Source organism: Bacillus rossius (genome assembly GCF_032445375.1).
Source record: "Bacillus rossius redtenbacheri isolate Brsri chromosome 9 unlocalized genomic scaffold, Brsri_v3 Brsri_v3_scf9_2, whole genome shotgun sequence".
NCBI classification, from domain to species: Eukaryota; Metazoa; Arthropoda; class Insecta; order Phasmatodea; family Bacillidae; genus Bacillus; species Bacillus rossius.
Window position 1 is genome coordinate 31614343 of NW_026962013.1, and position 16834 is coordinate 31631176.

A 16834-nucleotide genomic window follows, 5' to 3' on the forward strand; every position below is an offset into this window, starting at 1 on the left:
AGCATGCCAAACAATCTATATTAATAATTCCTTAAACAAAAACCTTTCTTGAACTTGAAATAGAAAAACCAAAACTCTAACGCGAACGCAAGCCACTTGAATCTGACATGAACTAACGTGTCATAGTACACACTTGCCACGAAAGAATGCGGGCTATCAAATGTAGTTAACTCGGCACCTGACAGAGAGCGTGCGTTGCATCCAATCGGCGAGATATCGATATTCGACTACGTGTGCACGCTCTATATGGGAAGCAACATAACCAAACATGAATGATGCGCTGGCTACATTTTTATAAGCGGTACGCCGCGGTAACGCAGACAATCAGATAAAGGAAATACCGTTTAAAAACATCTTTAAAAGAAAATTTACACTTCAGACAACTTTGTATTTCCGTTAATTAGATAAATAAGTGGTAATGACCGAAATTAAATTTTAGATTATACCTACACCGTGGCGACGCAGACGATCAGATAAAGGAAATAACGTTTAAAAACGTCTTTATAAGAAAATTTACTCGTCAAACAACTTCGTATTTTTTCATTAGGTAATTTACTAAGTAAGTGGTAATAACCGAATAAATATTAGATTTATACTTTAAAATACATCTTTTTATACGGAAAATATACCTACACAAAGCGCTCGGCATCTACTAGCGGGACCAAAAACATCATGCAACGTTTACGTGAGAAGTTTTTTATCCCAATTTTGACAGCCTAAAATATGGTTGTGACGATTATGCACGTGCGACAATTATGCGATAAAACACGGTACTTTGTTGTTATGAGAGAGGTTGTGAGAATTATTTGCATGTAATTGATACTTTTTTTTTTAAATAGTGAGTGTAGGTTTTGACATAATTTACATGTAGTTCCTAAATTAACACAATCTGTAACTGTATCATTTTACATGCATGACATGAGTAACACATCTATGTAATTTCCAATGAATGAAACAGATTTTGAGTACATGGTATTTCACTGTAAAAATCTATAGTACTCACTTAATCCTTTCATAATTTCTAAATTCCAAACTTACACTTTAATGTAAACAACAGTTTTCTTAAGTTTTACAGTGAAATCTTATTACAATGTACCTACATGAAAAACCCCTCAAATTCTTGTACTTAATAATGTAAAACATCTTGTAGGGATCTGAAAATATATATTTTAAAGTGAGAAATTCTTGTTAAGAAGGTACTTATTAATGGGGTTTCACAGTACTACTTGTAATGTGTAAACTATAACAACTCAACAACCAGCTGGACAGGACCTGTTAGCTGTCACATCTCCAGCTAAGATGTGCATAGTTTTCGTTGGTGACCTTGAAATACCCATGGAGTATGTGGAAGGAGATTCTTACTTGCATACATACATAACGAGCACAATTTTAAGCATAATGGGTGCAACTTCACTGTATAATAATATTTAAAACCAGGGGTCAAATTTTTTTTACTACAAATGGTTGCACAAAAAGATATCACATCAGCAGCAGACTTGCCAACCTTTACGAATTTTTCGTAAAATGTACGAAAATCACGTCCGTTTTACGATTGTACGAGGATGTCTGCATTTTTTACGAATTTTAAGTACGAGACGTTTATTAAAACATGTATTTACCGTCCGCCTTAAATGTTTTATTGTATGGTTTGTGAAAGCTGTTGCCATGTGTTGTTGCTGTGGAAACGAGTGCGGTAATTGAGTTATATTATTGGTCGAAGGCGAGCGAACCACGTAATTTGTTGTTCTATTGTATCTATTTCCTTATTGGCCGCCTGAGTTACATTGATGCGCTTACAACCAATCACGAACCAGTTTAAAGAGCATTTTTAGTTTGGCAAGATGGTGTCGTGCATTAGCGTATGCTATTCTTCAGTTAAAGTTGAGCCGATTTTGAATTTGTTTATTACAGGTTAGGAAACAAATTTATTGCATGTTTTTACTAAAAACGTGTTATGTGCACAATTAACGGAAGTGGAATCAAATTAAGAAAATGCCCCCGAAACGTGATACGCATTATTCTCAAGCATTTCGTGATACATACACATGGGATTTTCCGTGTATTCTTAAATCAAGCAAGGGAACACAGTTCGCATTTTGTTCAGTGTGTAGATGCGACATAAACATTGGGCATGGCGGAAGATATGACATCAATCTCCACGTGAACTTTTCAAAACATCTCGCAAATGTTAAAAGTGTCGCAGTTAGTTCAAAGGTTAGTGATTATTTCGCTAAAAATAACAGCACAGACAATGCTGTAATACGAGCAGAATGTATGTTTACAAACTTTTTGGTTGAACATAATATTCCTTTGAATGTTTCGGATCACGCCGGCCCGTTATTCAGAAAAATGTTTCCAAATTCTGAAGAAGCAAAAAAATTTGGTTGCGCAAGAACAAAGTCGACGGCTATTGTGAAAGAAATGGCAACAGATGCAACTGATAAAATTGTTAGTAATTTACAAACTGTGGCATTTTCAGTCGCGACCGATGGCAGCAATGACTCTGAATCCAAATATATCCACTAGTAGTAACATTTTTTGATGCAAATTTGGAAATGATAGTGTCAAGGTTGCTTTCATTACCAGTACTCCAGGGAGAATCTACTGGAAGAAATATTGGGGGGTTAGTTATTTCAGAATTGCGACGTTTGAATATTCCATTGGAAAATCTAATTGCGTTTTCTGCTGATAATGCCCCTGCAATGTTGGGACACAAAAACGGTGTTGCAGCAGTTTTAAAAGAGTGTCTGGCAGAACTTGTTGTTGTAGGTTGTCCATGCCACCTTATCAATCTCGCCGCAGAGAAAGCAGCAGCTACTCTCCCGTGTCAAATTGAAGATGTTCTGGTTGATATCTATTATTTTCTGGAAAAAAGTGTGAAAAGAAAAGACAAATTGCAGAAGTTCCAAGTATTGCACGGCAAAGAAGCAAGAAAGATATTGAAACACATATGTACAAGATGGTTGTCACTTGGCAAAAGCTTAGTTCGCTTACTTGAGCAATGGGAGCCACTGTTGAGTTTTTTTTAATGATGAAGTATCTGTCCAGAAACAGCAGTCATCACTGATGACTTACAAAATTCCAAGTTGTGATTCAGGAAAGAGTACTATATCGACACAAATTGTTCCAGTGAAATCTAAGTGTGCAACTTCTAGTGATTCATCTGAGAGTGGAAAATCTGTATCAGGTACTCAACTGTTTTTAAAAAAACGTGAAGTGAAGCAAGCAAGCTTTGGTAGCTCACAAGCTGCTGCAAAGAAGCAGAAACTGGATGGGACTGTACAAAAAAAGTGCACTAACTTCAATAATAGTGTTTCATCAGCAAAATCAACATTAAAAAACAAATGCAGCACTCTTTCACGCGAGGAAAAATTGTTCATGTTTTTGTCTACACCATCAAATAAAGCATTCTGTTTGTTTTTAGTTAATGTTACACCTACTTTCGACAAAGTTAATGTATTTTTGCAGTCAGCATCACCACAAATACATATTTTGAGAAAGTTGCTTTGCGGCCTGTTGCAGAAACTGTATTCAAAATTTGTAAAACCGGTGGCAATCAAGAATAAGCCACTACTTGAAGTTGGGTATCAACAACTTGAAAATCAGAGACAAGATTCAGAGTTAGTTATTGGTTGCTCTACTTCCAGAATTGTTGACTCACTGGCTGATACTGAGAAGCTTGAATTTTACACTGCAGTAAGGAAGTATTTCACAACTGCCTGTGATTACATCCATCACAAATTTCCGTTGAAGAATGAAGTTGTTGAAAAAGCAGAAATTGCAAATATTGATGATATTGAAAATGCTGCCTTTGCTAATGTTAGGTATTTCATAGATATGTTTCCTTTTATATTGCCAGTGAAAGGGAATGAGACGGTTGACGCTGCAATGGATGAGCTGCACAAACAGTTTACTGCTCTCCAGCTAGAAGACATCTCTTCTCTTGTGAGTACAGATGAGCGTGTTGATGTGAAATGGGCCACAATAGCTGGTATTGTGGGCTTGGATACACTCCCAAAGTTTGACAGAGTAGCCAAAATAATGCTTTCAATACTGACTATCCCGCACAGCAATGCGGAGTGTGAGCGCGTGTTTAGTCTTGTGACAAAAAATAAGACAAAATTCAGGTCATAGCTTTCAGTCCAGTCCTTGGAAAGCATGCTTGTCATTAAGTGCAGCCAAACAGAAGTCTGTTATGAACAGCAGTTTTCTGAAGAATTCTTAAGAAAGGCCAAAAAAGCAACTGCAGCGTCTTTAAAAAAAGAATAATCTAGGCAATTGTGTGTGTGCAGACTTATAGTTTTTTTCATTTTTGTGTGTTTTTTATTACTTTTGTTTATTTGTGCTTACTTATACTTACTCAGTCATATTTGAAGAAAACATTCCTGACTCAATTGGTGAGTGTATTTATACATATCTGTTATATCCTATATTTAATTCATTGCAAATTAGGAATTTTGTTTACTGTATTTTAAAAAGTTAATATTTTTCTGGCAAGTAGTTCTAATCAAATCCTTTGTGTATATGGAGCATGGAAGTTAACTGATATCAGTGTATATTCTAACGAAGGTACACTCAGTTGATTTGTAGGGTACCACAAGGAACGAAGTTATTTCTTTTATGTGATACTAAGCAAAAATGTTTCCATAATAGTAAATAATGAGCATGATTGTTGGTCTGCAATGTTAATGAATGTTAAAACGATTACATAATTTCGATTACTAGAAAAAAATGTGATATCATCAAAGTTTATTAATTTTTCAATTGCCGCGAGCAGTTTACGCGTGTTATATTATTTTTTATGTATTTTACTAATTGAGGGTTTCAAAAGTTGGCAAGTCTGGTACTGCGATTTTGCGGCAAAGCTGAAAATTCACGCATGGTTAAACTAGAATTGTTTGCCAAACAGTTTGAGAATGATACCTAGAATAGCCATATTTAATTGCTCTTGACTGAAAATACAAAGCAAAAAAAATGGCCCTGCTTAAAAATAATTCCAACCATTTTTATACTTGGCATTTTGCTTAGTGGTGTCTAATGTTGAATTATATGATTTTTTCTGATGAATCAGTGAACTCTAGTGGCAGTGATGATGTAAAACATGTTACTATTTTTTTTTATAGCCTATGCATGCAAACCACCACTAGTTTGGCAGTCATAAAGGAAGACCTATTTTCAGTGCAAGATGATTATTTAATTATTACTAGGAATAATATTATATGATGGTGAGTTGTGATTTAACGGGAATAACTTCGTAAAGCATGTCAATACAGTACACCATATAACACCAAAATGCTAGTTAAAAAACAGTTTAGTTCCAAAAAGGTAACTAAATGTATGAAAAAATCAACAATCTGACAAAACTAACTCAAATTACCATTTTTTTTATTATGGTTAATTCATTGGATGTTATTTTTTTAGCCTGAATTTTATACCAAAGTATATCAACTAAAGAGATCGGAGAAAAATATTATATTTTTTATCTTGCATCTCTTTTATTAGTAAAATGTTTTTACATTAATGATGTTGGCAGATTTCAGATAAATTTTTCTGAGTAGTTCTAAACATGCTTATTGTTATTACTAATGATTTTGTTGTACAAGTGCATCTTGACTGACTAGTTCAAAATAAGACCATTTTGGTGAAATAAGTACTAATAAGTATTTTAGTTTCATATTTGTTGAATAATACATTCAATAACACAGAACTGTGCTGTTTTAAAAATTAAACTGACCTAAAAATAAAACCATAAATTACAGATACAATAAATATTTATACGTAGTAGGTATCAATTTTGTAATCAATGTTATGACCTTTATTTTTGTGTATGACTATATTTTTAATTGGCCAAAGAATTTCCATGAAAAAAGCAAATAACTGGAAGAAAAAAAAAAGTGACATGTTTCACATCACTGCCACTAGAGCTCACTCCTCAGGACTAGTGTAATTCATCACTAGACACTTTTAGTACATGTGCTAAATTTCAAATCTGTTGTAATTTTTACTGGACTATTAGTAATATTTAATAAAACATATTTCTATTCCAAATAGGAACATGGTGGTGTCATAAGACATTGGGATTATTGCATTAACGTGTTTTGTTTGAAGATAGAATTGCCTAGTGGCAATTGATAAAACCTTTAAATAGGCTATGTACATGTTTATGTATATGTAAAACATGTGTTTGTTGAATATTTAGCTCTGTGGCGATTCCAGTGTTATGTTTTGTATATTTCAGTCGGAGAATCAATCTGATGTTCTTCAATCGCACTCAGAAAGACATCTTGTGGCGAGATCAGCTTGATAAACTACAAGAAATGGATGATAGGTAATATTTTGTGATTGTATAGTGTCATTATATTGTTCGTGTTCTCCTGCTAATTTCAGTTGGCTTAATGTGCATGTATCATAGCAATAGGATTTTAAAATATAAAATTTCTTTCAGTTTCTAAACCTCATGGATTCAATATAAAAAATGTCTCAGTTATAACGACTAAGTACTTACTCACTGAGTAGAATCTTATCAACCATAGTTACTCTAAGATTATTTATGCCATCAATAAAACTACAGAATAAACTTTTTAATTCCCAACATTTCCCAGTAAAAAATGTGAAAAATGGCAATAAAAATTTATTGAAATTATATTTACTAAATAACGGAGAATAAATTTTAATTAAGAGGTTATATTTCTGCTACCCTTATTTGATATTATATTTCCAGTGTTGGGAAGTTATTAATTACAAGTATAGTGAAACCTCATTAATAAAAACCATTTTAATAGAAAATCTCATAAATACAAGTGCTTTTCACAGTCCCTAAAAATTACATATTCTTTATTGTGCTAAGTAATTTGTTTAATGCAAAAGTATGTTTATTATGTACCTAGTACAAAGTTGTTTTTGTTCCAAGGGTGAACAAGTACAATGTAGAAAAGGATAGTTAATACAAATATCCCAGATCAATGTAAAGAAACAATGTAAAGTTTCATTAAAAATAATACTGATGACATTTCTTTGGTTAATTTTGGTTTGGGGAGGAAAAGCTTACATATTACATATTTTTCCAAAATGATGGTATGTCTTTTTGTGGGTAGTTTCTAAACCTTTTCTTTGTTCTTCTGTCTTGAATTCTTTAAAATGTTGTACAATAAAAAAAAATTTGAGTCACGGATGTAGCCATCTTAAAATGTAATTTTACAATCCCTAAAGAAAGAACATTTGGTGCTGTATCAATATTAAAAGTGTATTATGCATATACTAAATGTGAAAAAAATTTGTTACTTTATTTGAAATTAAATTAGAAATTATATAAAAATTGTGATTCAATTTTGTAATAGTTTGGTTATTATAAACCTCATTATTGCAAAGTGAAAAAATTATGGTACCTTCAGGTTTGTATTATTTTTTTCTATACTATGGAAGTTACAACAATTTTTCTGTTTTTCAAAAAATATTCTCATTTCTACCCCTTTGGTTGGAAATTGCCCACTAACGAACGTGACCAAGATTTTCCACCACTAGATTTAAATTATCACAGTTTGGAAGTGATTTGTAAAAAAATTGTGACAGTTATCGTGTCCACAAAATTGTGATGTACCTAGATAGTCATGTAATTATTCTAAACAGATTTACCATGGGTTTGAGTAAAAAATTGATTTACTTTTAAATTAATTAATAGAAATCATTTTTAATTAAATAACTAGTGTACTAATAATTTAAAACAGGCAGTTTTATGTTACTGCTAACAACTCATGAACTCATGTTGCCTGTCTTGTTCCTCATAGTAGTTTAGATGTTTCCACAATTTCTTTGATGGCACATATATTAAATTTTTATGTTGCAGTGAGTGCATTTTACTTACCTATCAAGTGTTGACTTTATGAGCAGGAGAGATTCTCTTTTTTCTTTTTGACCAATTCTGTAAAAAAAAATTTTGTGAATTTCCAGTTTAGATGGGATTTTATTTTTTCGTGAGGTTTGTTTGCCATGTGTCTTTTAATGTGTGCCCATTTTCTTTGAGCGAATGCTGGCGTATCTGTCTTACAAGACATTTCGTTAGGTCCGGATTTGAATTATGTTGTTGTAGAGATTTCCCCTACCAGATCCCCTTCATTGGTTTGGAAGGTTTCAAAAAATTTGAAACACGTAAACAGGTGAAATGATTGAAATGTGATTGTTCACAGGTTTACAGTTGTGTACAGGCTGTCGGAACCAGACGACAGTTGGTCGGGCCAGAGAGGCCGAGTGGATAAGGCGTGCCTCGAAAGCTTTGTGCCAAACATTTCTGCTAACAAGGAACTGTTCGTCTGCATCTGCGGTCCGGATGCATTCACGGAACTTACGGGACGGTGAGTTGTGTTTACACTTGTGTGTGCACCAAGCCTGCCCAAGAAAGGGCTGTATCCCAGTTATTAAATTAAAAATAATATATCTTAAACAAAATATAAAAAAAAATTTTTACCTAGCGCAAACTGCTGTTGGTTATAACCGGTTGGGGGGGGGGGGGGGAAGGGACTGGAAAAACACTAAACGGTCTCCAATAAGTTACGCAACTTTCCTTATGAGTTGTCCACATAGATAGACAACTAGAGGTGGTAAACACCTACATAAATACAAACTTACATACTGCCCATATTTGTGTAGAATATACAGTTAAATTCTGTTAAGAAGTTTCTCAAGGTACTATACTATTAAAAACCCTGACATATTTGAATGGCTGCCAAGAAACATGTACTGGCCTGTGCCTAGGGAATTTTTTTTATGTAGTAAAATAATATGTCTTGTAAAAATTAATAAATATATATATATATATTATATATTTTTTTTTAGTTTATTGTTGTGATGGCATAATTCTTTACTGCTAAGATCAGTGTTGTGATTTTGAGAAAATATTATTTTTGGATAGTATTATCATGTCTGTACATATAAAAATTTAATATTTTACTATTTTACTCACACATTTTAAATTATAAAATTAGGATGAGTTTTCTCCAGCAGCAAAACTGCTTGATTTCTTATTTTATTTGTTTTGTTTTTTTCCAGGTTGCTTGATGAACTTGGGTGTCCGAGAAACCAGTACCACTGCTTTCATGGCTGAACATTCCTACATCGGCAGAAACTGAGTTGTTCAAATATGAAGTGTGCATTATTACTGCACACGTTTATGCCAATGCTAGGGGGGTAGTTTTCCTAAATTATTTTGAATCTTTAATTTGGCTGTTAAGCTAGTGATTTAATTTGACTATATGGTGGATAGTTTATAATTTATAATGGTTTTATCACTTCAATAAGTGTTATTGTTTTAAAGAACCTTAAAGACTAATTGAATCGCTTATTTATGAAAAGGTATAAGTCAATTCACTAAAAGTTGTGGGAATATGCAAAAAACTATATCATATCTGTTATAAGTTTCATACATCAAAATTAATATTTTTTTACTACTCTGTACCTAAATGTCACTACATTGACAAGTGCATGCTTTGCAAGTGTTTCATTACCTGCGAGAAAAAAATTGTTAAATATCACAGACTTAGGCCCTTTTATAACTTAACCTTGCAAGTCAACAAAACTTATGTAATAAAATATTCCAATTGAAATACAATGATGTAATTCAACCTAGATATAGTTCAGTAAACGTGTACACCATATTATTGAACACTTTACGCCATTTTCACTGACCTTATAATGCATAACATCACAGGCATACCCTCTTTAAACAACACCACAAAAGTTATGTACTAAAGCATCATTTCACTTTAAACAACAGTGATGTAAGACTACACATTGTTTTGAAAACATGTACAAAAGGTGTTAATATAACTTCACACTTTGTATGTTATTATGTAACAATGCCTGTTACAATGGCATGGTAGCTCAGTCTGTTTGCTTGGTAGGCCACTGGATAATCTCATCGTAGAAGTCTCTGTGTTCACCTGGAACATAACGGAGAACCTTCTTTAAGTCAATAATCTTCTTTGCATTAATTGGCACATTTTTCGCAGGATACGCCTTTTGAACAGGAATAGTAGGATTCAAACTTTTGTCGGATGATTGACGAAGCACAAAAGTATGTGACACAAGGCCGCCAATGAATTCGGAAGCAACTACAGTACCTTTATGGCGACTGTTGTACTGGAACTCTACAAACCTTGATACAGCAAAGTCTTGCTTCTGGCTTCGCGGAACTGCTTTACTCTGGCTTTCCAATGATAAGCATGTCTTTTTGTAATGGCTGGGCCACCAATTCTTGAAGTCCAACACGTCATCAGATGTTACCATGTTGACTGTGAATTTTCCAGGAACTCCTGCAGATGTAATAAGTTGGCAGACCTCCATGGGTACATAGTATCTATCAGTCTTTTTAAGAACACGTTTCACCAGTGCAAAATCACGATCGCAAGCAAGATATGAATGACCACGTATCGGAAACCGATGGATAATAATGTCAAATCTGTTGGTGTCAGTAAGTGATAACAAGAATCTTACCATGCAATTGTTCTTATTCTGCCCTCCGCAAGCATCACTGTAAAGGTGCAGTTCTTTAACACATGGAGGTACGTTGTCACTTATGTATTTGTGGAGAAAAGAGCATGTTTCATTTGGCCCTTTATTTGCCTGCCCTTCGTGATATAAAAATAAACTCGCCTCATCTGTTTTCAGGTTATGTATGGCAAAGGGAAACACCGAAAGCTGGCGATAGTAAAAAAGCTCTTGTACTGGAATGCAGGGCAGTGAAATGTTCTGCATATAATCAAACGTTAACCCTAACACACTATCATTGTTTTTGCAAATGTGTTTCGTGTCTTTCATGCTTGTGTAAAACTTGTTACTCCTTCTTTCATGAATGGCCAGCTCGGCCATGGCAACTCGCTTAGCACATTCATTAAGATTAGGATTTTTTATCTTGACCTTCAGTTGTTCACATTCTCCACAGGTGTCTATCTGTGGTCTCCCAAAGTGGAGATTGAAATTTTCCCTGAAAATCTTGTAATAGAAAGAATACTTAACTTTACAATCAGGAAAATTCTCTTTGAACAGTGTATGCATCTTCTTTATATCCAACTGCGCATCAAGATATTTATATTCTTTGGATGCATGGTGGCTTATCTTGACAGGAAATGAAGATATGTGGTCTTTGATGGCCTGAACATCACCAACAGGCACCGACTTCCTATTGTTTTGTTGGCCTCGCATGTCTTTTGGAGTTTGTCCACATAGTAACAATGTTTGCAGTCTCCTTACCCTCTTGGCAGATACTCCATATAACTGAATGAATGCTTTCTTGCACACTTTCACTCTTCGTTCTTGAATAACTACATGGAAAGTGAAGGAGGATGACCTTTTTCCAGACTTGTCACCATTCCTTGGTCGGCGATGTTTAATTGGCACAGCGTCAAGCAAACCTTGAAGATAGATGTCTTGCTCATTCTTGCATGAAAAGGAATGTATAGCATCAAGTAATTTCCCTCTCTGTGCAATGTCAATCTTGTCATAGCATTTTCTTGCACATCTAAAACAATAAAAATAATTTTTTTATGAGTCGTGCGAGCTATTTTAAATATTTCCAAATTATCAATAATAGGTAGTTAACTAATACATTTCTACAAACTGAATTATGTTTACGTGAGTGAAATCTGAAAGATGAATGAATATAAATCTTAAAAGAAAATAATATGAAGAATTAGGTTACCTGCACGACTCGGTAGTACTTTTAGTTTTCACAACATTCCCTCTGTAGTTTGCATACTCCTTTCCTTGCAGACGAGCTCGTTTAATTCTTTGACATTTGTATTCTTCCACATTTCGCACACCTTTTTTACGTTTCATGGAATGGTTACAATCATTTTCCACACAAGTCTTATTAGACTCCATTTCACTCATTTTCTACTAGTAAACAAACCAAAAGTAACTGAAAGTACACAACAAAACAAATGATAGCAGAATATACCAGCATGCAACACTGCATGATACTGCCAAAGAGGTCGGAAGAGTATACTGCTATTTGTTTTCTCTTTGTAACTAGCTGCAATTATATGGTTATGAAAGGACATAAGTCCACTGATTAATAGCTGTAATCATTTGGTTATGAAAGGACATAAGTCCACTGACTAATTCCTTTTCATAACTAAACTAAATTTTCTGGCGGTCGGTAAACCCACTTCCATGCATCAGACTAGTGCCTTTTAGTAACTAAACGATGCGTATACACCCACAGATTGGCATCCTGTATGTAACTCATTTCTTCAAAAAAGTTGACTTATGCCCTTTCATAAATAAGCGATTCAATTTATTCTTAGATCCTTGCATGAATTGAGAGCATGAACTAGTTTTTCTCTTCTTAATTTTGAATTAACCATTTGTATGTTACCTTCATTGCAAAACTCTTTGTTAAGATATCATTAATAAATAAATAAAAGTTCAGTTTTTCCAAAACATTGAAAATTTTAGGTTCATAGGCTTTTGGGAGAGTCAATTTTTATTGTTTTATGAATGGATTTGCAAAAAAAGGCTACATAAAAACATTAATTTAAAAACTTACCAACGATTACATGTTTTTTGTTCATGCTAGTATCAAAATGTAGATAGGTCTTGAACTTTCTCACAACCATTAAATAGACACTTAATAAATTTATTTTTTGATTGTTATATTATGAATTTATTTAAGTTCATGAGAACAACTCATAGTTGTAGAAGCATAATAATTTAGGATAAAGCCCTCAAAAGCTTTGTTATTCACGCCAATAAGATTTATGTGCTCGGCCTATTTCACAGCAATTTTATTGTGAATGTATCATGGAAGAGTACAAAATTTTACTGTCTGTTTCAAGCTTTAAGAAATTTGAATTTTTTGTAAGTATTATACAACTTAATTCTGACAATCTTAAAGGCTTTATTAAATAGGGGTTGCCTATATCAAGTATTATGTGCTTAAAGGAAATTTGCATCTTGTAAAGGTTGTACCAAGTACTTCACAAATACATTTTGTATGAAAGTAAAAATGTGAGTATTTTGTGTTTGTACTGTTGCATAGTGTTTTGTTTTTGAAATGTTTATTTAATTTTAAGATTAAATTTATTGTATCATTTGTTGATTAATACAAACTCTACCTCATTTTTGTTGGAAATTCCTCTAGCAAAGACATCATGCAGTTTTTACTTTGCTGTGTGTTCTATCTGATATTATCTATCTATGACAGCAAGGAAAGCATCAAAACTACCCTTCACATTATGTCTTATGGTATTTCCACTGCAGCAGAAACACTCATAATGAGATGGTGAAAGAACTCAACTCCAAACTCACCTGTCTGCATTGTATTGTTAGTATCTGACTTGTATTCATACTTGATTGTTTACCTTATCTCGCCTGTGTTTATACTTTAGTGGCCTTACCCCATGTAAAGACACCTGGGTTAAACAAACAACTGAACAAGGAAGGCAAGTCAGTCAGTTAAGTGCCATGTGTGGACAGGGGCAGATCCAGCGTTTGATGTCAGGGGAGGCGAATGTAGGTTTCAAAAGTAATTAAAATGGGAGATTCCGGGGGTCCACCCCACGGAAAGATTATAGATTTTCGCATGCAAAATGGTGTTTTTTTATAGCAATTTTGTGCTTAAATTGTCAAATACACTTTTGGTATAGTCGGTAAAATTTTTCACAGAAAATGAGTTTTGGTAAATTATAAAGTTGTCAGAAAATAATAAATAAAATACAATAACTAAAGAATGGGCATAACATTTGTAGTAATAACTAAAATTAAAATGTCTTATACATATAATGATTGTGCATAAATAGAAGTTGCAAAACAACAGTTTTTCTCCATCATAGAATGAATTCCATCCTGCGGGTTCTCTTGCTTGCAAAGCGATCAATGACTTTTTCTTTATCAATCTCGCAGCCATAATGGATATGCAATAATGCAAGTCCGGTCAGTCTGTCTTCCTTTGTGGTAGATCTCAACCACATCTTAAGTCTTCTCAATGTCGAAAATGTTCTCGCTGCCGAAGTGACACTTACAGGTAAGGTGACTAAGATTTTCAGGAGAATGTTGATGCCTGGATACAGCTCCTCGTCACACGAAGCGAGAACATCGAGAGCTGTGGAGGGTATTGTATTGTTGATTTCTTTCTCACGGGTCCACTTCGCCTCCCATGATCGAACCTCGGCATTAAGTTGTCTTTCCACATATTCTAGCCCAGGGGTCGGCAACCTGCGGCTCGCGAGCCACATGCGGCTCTTTGGATGTGAAGCTGCGGCTTTTTAGTTCCGTACCAGAAATACTGCATCACCAGGTCATTTATACAGAAAATACTTTTTTATTACAAACCATTAGTAAGCCCCGTTTTTTTCCACGCTTATTATATTTTACTAAACAATATGTCATCAAGCAGTTAAATTATCAATTTAAAGCTATCCATCCGCCCGAGGTTTTCGTTTTACTAGTACTTACGGGCTGTGCTGTAAGTGTTTAATTGTTTTAATTTTTTACTAATATAATAAGTGATTATCTAATAAAACCATATATATTATCTATTTTGTTGTGAAAAAACACTACTTATATATGAATAAATTTTTCTTATGAATAAAAAATAGATTATTTTTTTTATCAAAAATCTTTATTTATGCAAGTACTATTTATTGTTGGCAAGAAAAAATTTTGTGGCTCTTTAAGAACTTTGGAATTTTGTAAATTGTAATTTTTGGCTCTTCCGACTCAAAAGGTTGCCGACCCCTGTTCTAGCCCATTCACTCCAAGGAGAGAGCCATACTTTGTAGAAATTTTTTTGACATTTACTTGACTAGAAGAGGAAGTTGGTAACAAAGCTGACAGGCTGTGAAGCTGTTGCGTTTCTTCCGAAAACCGATGTTTTAAATCTTCGACAATGTGCTCCAGAACGGGAATGAATACAGCTCTTCGGAAATATTCAACAGGGTTCGTTGATGGGTAATTTTGTCTGTGTGTTTGCCTTCTCACAAGTCGAGGTATAGTTAAATCTACACCAAGCTCCTGAGCAAGACCATCAGCTTTGTTGAAAAGTTGAGAAAATAGCTCTTCGCACTGTGTATGTTTTGTATTTAGAACAGAAAGCATATCTGCCAGAATAACTTGGGAAACCTTAAGGTCTATTGAAGTCTTCTGATATAGTCTACTAAAAGGAAGAGTGTCTCCCAGCATATTAGATAAGCAGATGACTGTGACAATAAATTCACTCTCACAAAGTGCAGTCAAAAAAGTCTTTGCTTTTGCAGCACTTTCAGCATCTTTCCAAGATGCGGCACACTCTAAAGTCTGAGTTACTTTCAGAAAAGATGTTCGGAACTGCAAAATACCATCGTGTCTTTCGATCCAACGAGTTTCACACAGTCCAGAGAGTTAGTGACATAAAACTTTCTTGAGTAAAGCTGAGCGTTTTGATGATGCAGTGAAGAACGAGATTATCGTTTTCATTGTTGCAATAGTATTTCAAATTGCTTGGATGCTGGAAGATTTTGATATGCCCAAATTAAGATCACCATTGTGTCATGGACAGTGAACAGCATTCACAGCTTCTCGCCTGACTTCAGCCACAGCACCACGAATTTCTGACACCATGACACTGCACCCATCTGTGGATATGCTAACACAGTGGCTTAGGTCAAGACAGTGATGCTTTAGAGCAGATAGTACTACTTGCCCAATATCTTTGCCACTTACAGTTGGTTCATATACTTCATATTGGTCCTTGTCCTCACTGTTCACAAATTGTCGAACATTTAAAAATTGTAAAACATCTTCGTGCACTGAATCTATGTGTACATACCTCAAAACAAGTGTCAACTGGGACTCGTGAAGCATTAGTAGTTTTGTCGAACATGATGCTACTTTTACTGAACACTGTCCTTTCACTGACTATACAGTAGGTTACTGACGAGAAGGCAAGGCAGTCGTCTGTTGGCGCGGCGTATAGTTGGGGAGGGGGGTTGGTTGTGGTCGCACTGCAACTCTCCTCACTCCACCCTCCACTCCAGTAACAGGACAGCCCAGCTTGTCGCCCGCCACCCCTTACCAACATTCCAAGCCACGCTTTTCTCTTGAGCTCAGGGCAGCTGAAAAGTTGAAGGATGAAGGAAACATGCCCTGAGTGAAGTTACTCTGTGTCAATGTGGCACACAGCTATCAATATTTTGGTTTCATGTAAGACAATCCGCGGGTCTTTATGTATTTGGCTACATCATCGATTTTGCTTCCCTGGGTGAAGGGGGGGGGGGGGGGCGATTGCCCCTATCGCCCCTTGGATCCGCGCCTGTGTGTGGAGCACATGCGTGTTAGCTGTGCTCCGTACACTTAACGGGCGGGTGGTGTCCACAGGTATGATACCAACCGCTGGGAAGTAGGTGATCATTGTTTCAGTATGCAGTTGATACAAAGCTGGCTGTGATATTGGGAAGTCCCAACATCTTACGTCTTAAGCACAATAGTGTGATGTAAAATGCTTACTACTCAATCTTAATATTCTGAATAAATTCAAATAATTTCCTTTGATATAAAATCAGATAAAACCTAGCTAAGGGCCTAGACTTAAAAAAGACCTGTTCAGACCTTTTATAACCATATTAGCTGCCCGACCCGGCTTCGCACGGCTATACTAATGGAAAAAAATTAAGCCACATCTCCCATTTACAGTAATGGTAAATTAAAAAAAATTCAGTGAAAATTTATTACAATGCTGTATAATGTACCGGAGAGAAAATGAATAGCACCGATGGTTTCCCGACTCGTGAACGCAACGTACAACTGATGTACCGGTACTTCGCTACGGCAGTCTACAGGCAGATCACTTTTGCGCCGTTCATTATAC

The 16834-nt window shown here is 34.9% G+C and overlaps 2 protein-coding genes across 3 annotated transcripts in view; one reads left to right on the plus strand and one right to left on the minus strand.

The window, feature by feature from the left end:
* LOC134542796 (cytochrome b5 reductase 4) overlaps nucleotides 1-13110 on the plus strand; it is a 30507-nt gene extending 17397 nt beyond the window's left edge. The window contains exons 7-9 of one of the 2 annotated variants that reach the window (XM_063387328.1): nucleotides 6239-6328; nucleotides 8184-8348; nucleotides 9043-13110. In XM_063387328.1, the coding sequence (XP_063243398.1) occupies nucleotides 6239-6328; nucleotides 8184-8348; nucleotides 9043-9097 (310 nt within the window). In that variant the 3' untranslated portion in view covers nucleotides 9098-13110. Of the gene's footprint in view, nucleotides 1-6238; nucleotides 6329-8183; nucleotides 8349-9042 lie in introns of those variants that run through there. The other variant, XM_063387329.1, reaches the window with a different exon arrangement.
* Nucleotides 9874-11880, minus strand: LOC134542898 (uncharacterized). Its single transcript, XM_063387483.1, has 3 exons — nucleotides 11690-11880; nucleotides 10524-11509; nucleotides 9874-9932 (listed from the first exon to the last, which is right to left on the minus strand). The coding sequence occupies exons 1-3, from the start codon at nucleotides 11878-11880 to the stop codon at nucleotides 9874-9876; spliced, it is 1236 nt and encodes a 411-aa protein (XP_063243553.1).
* Nucleotides 13111-16834: the final 3724 nt, after the last annotated feature.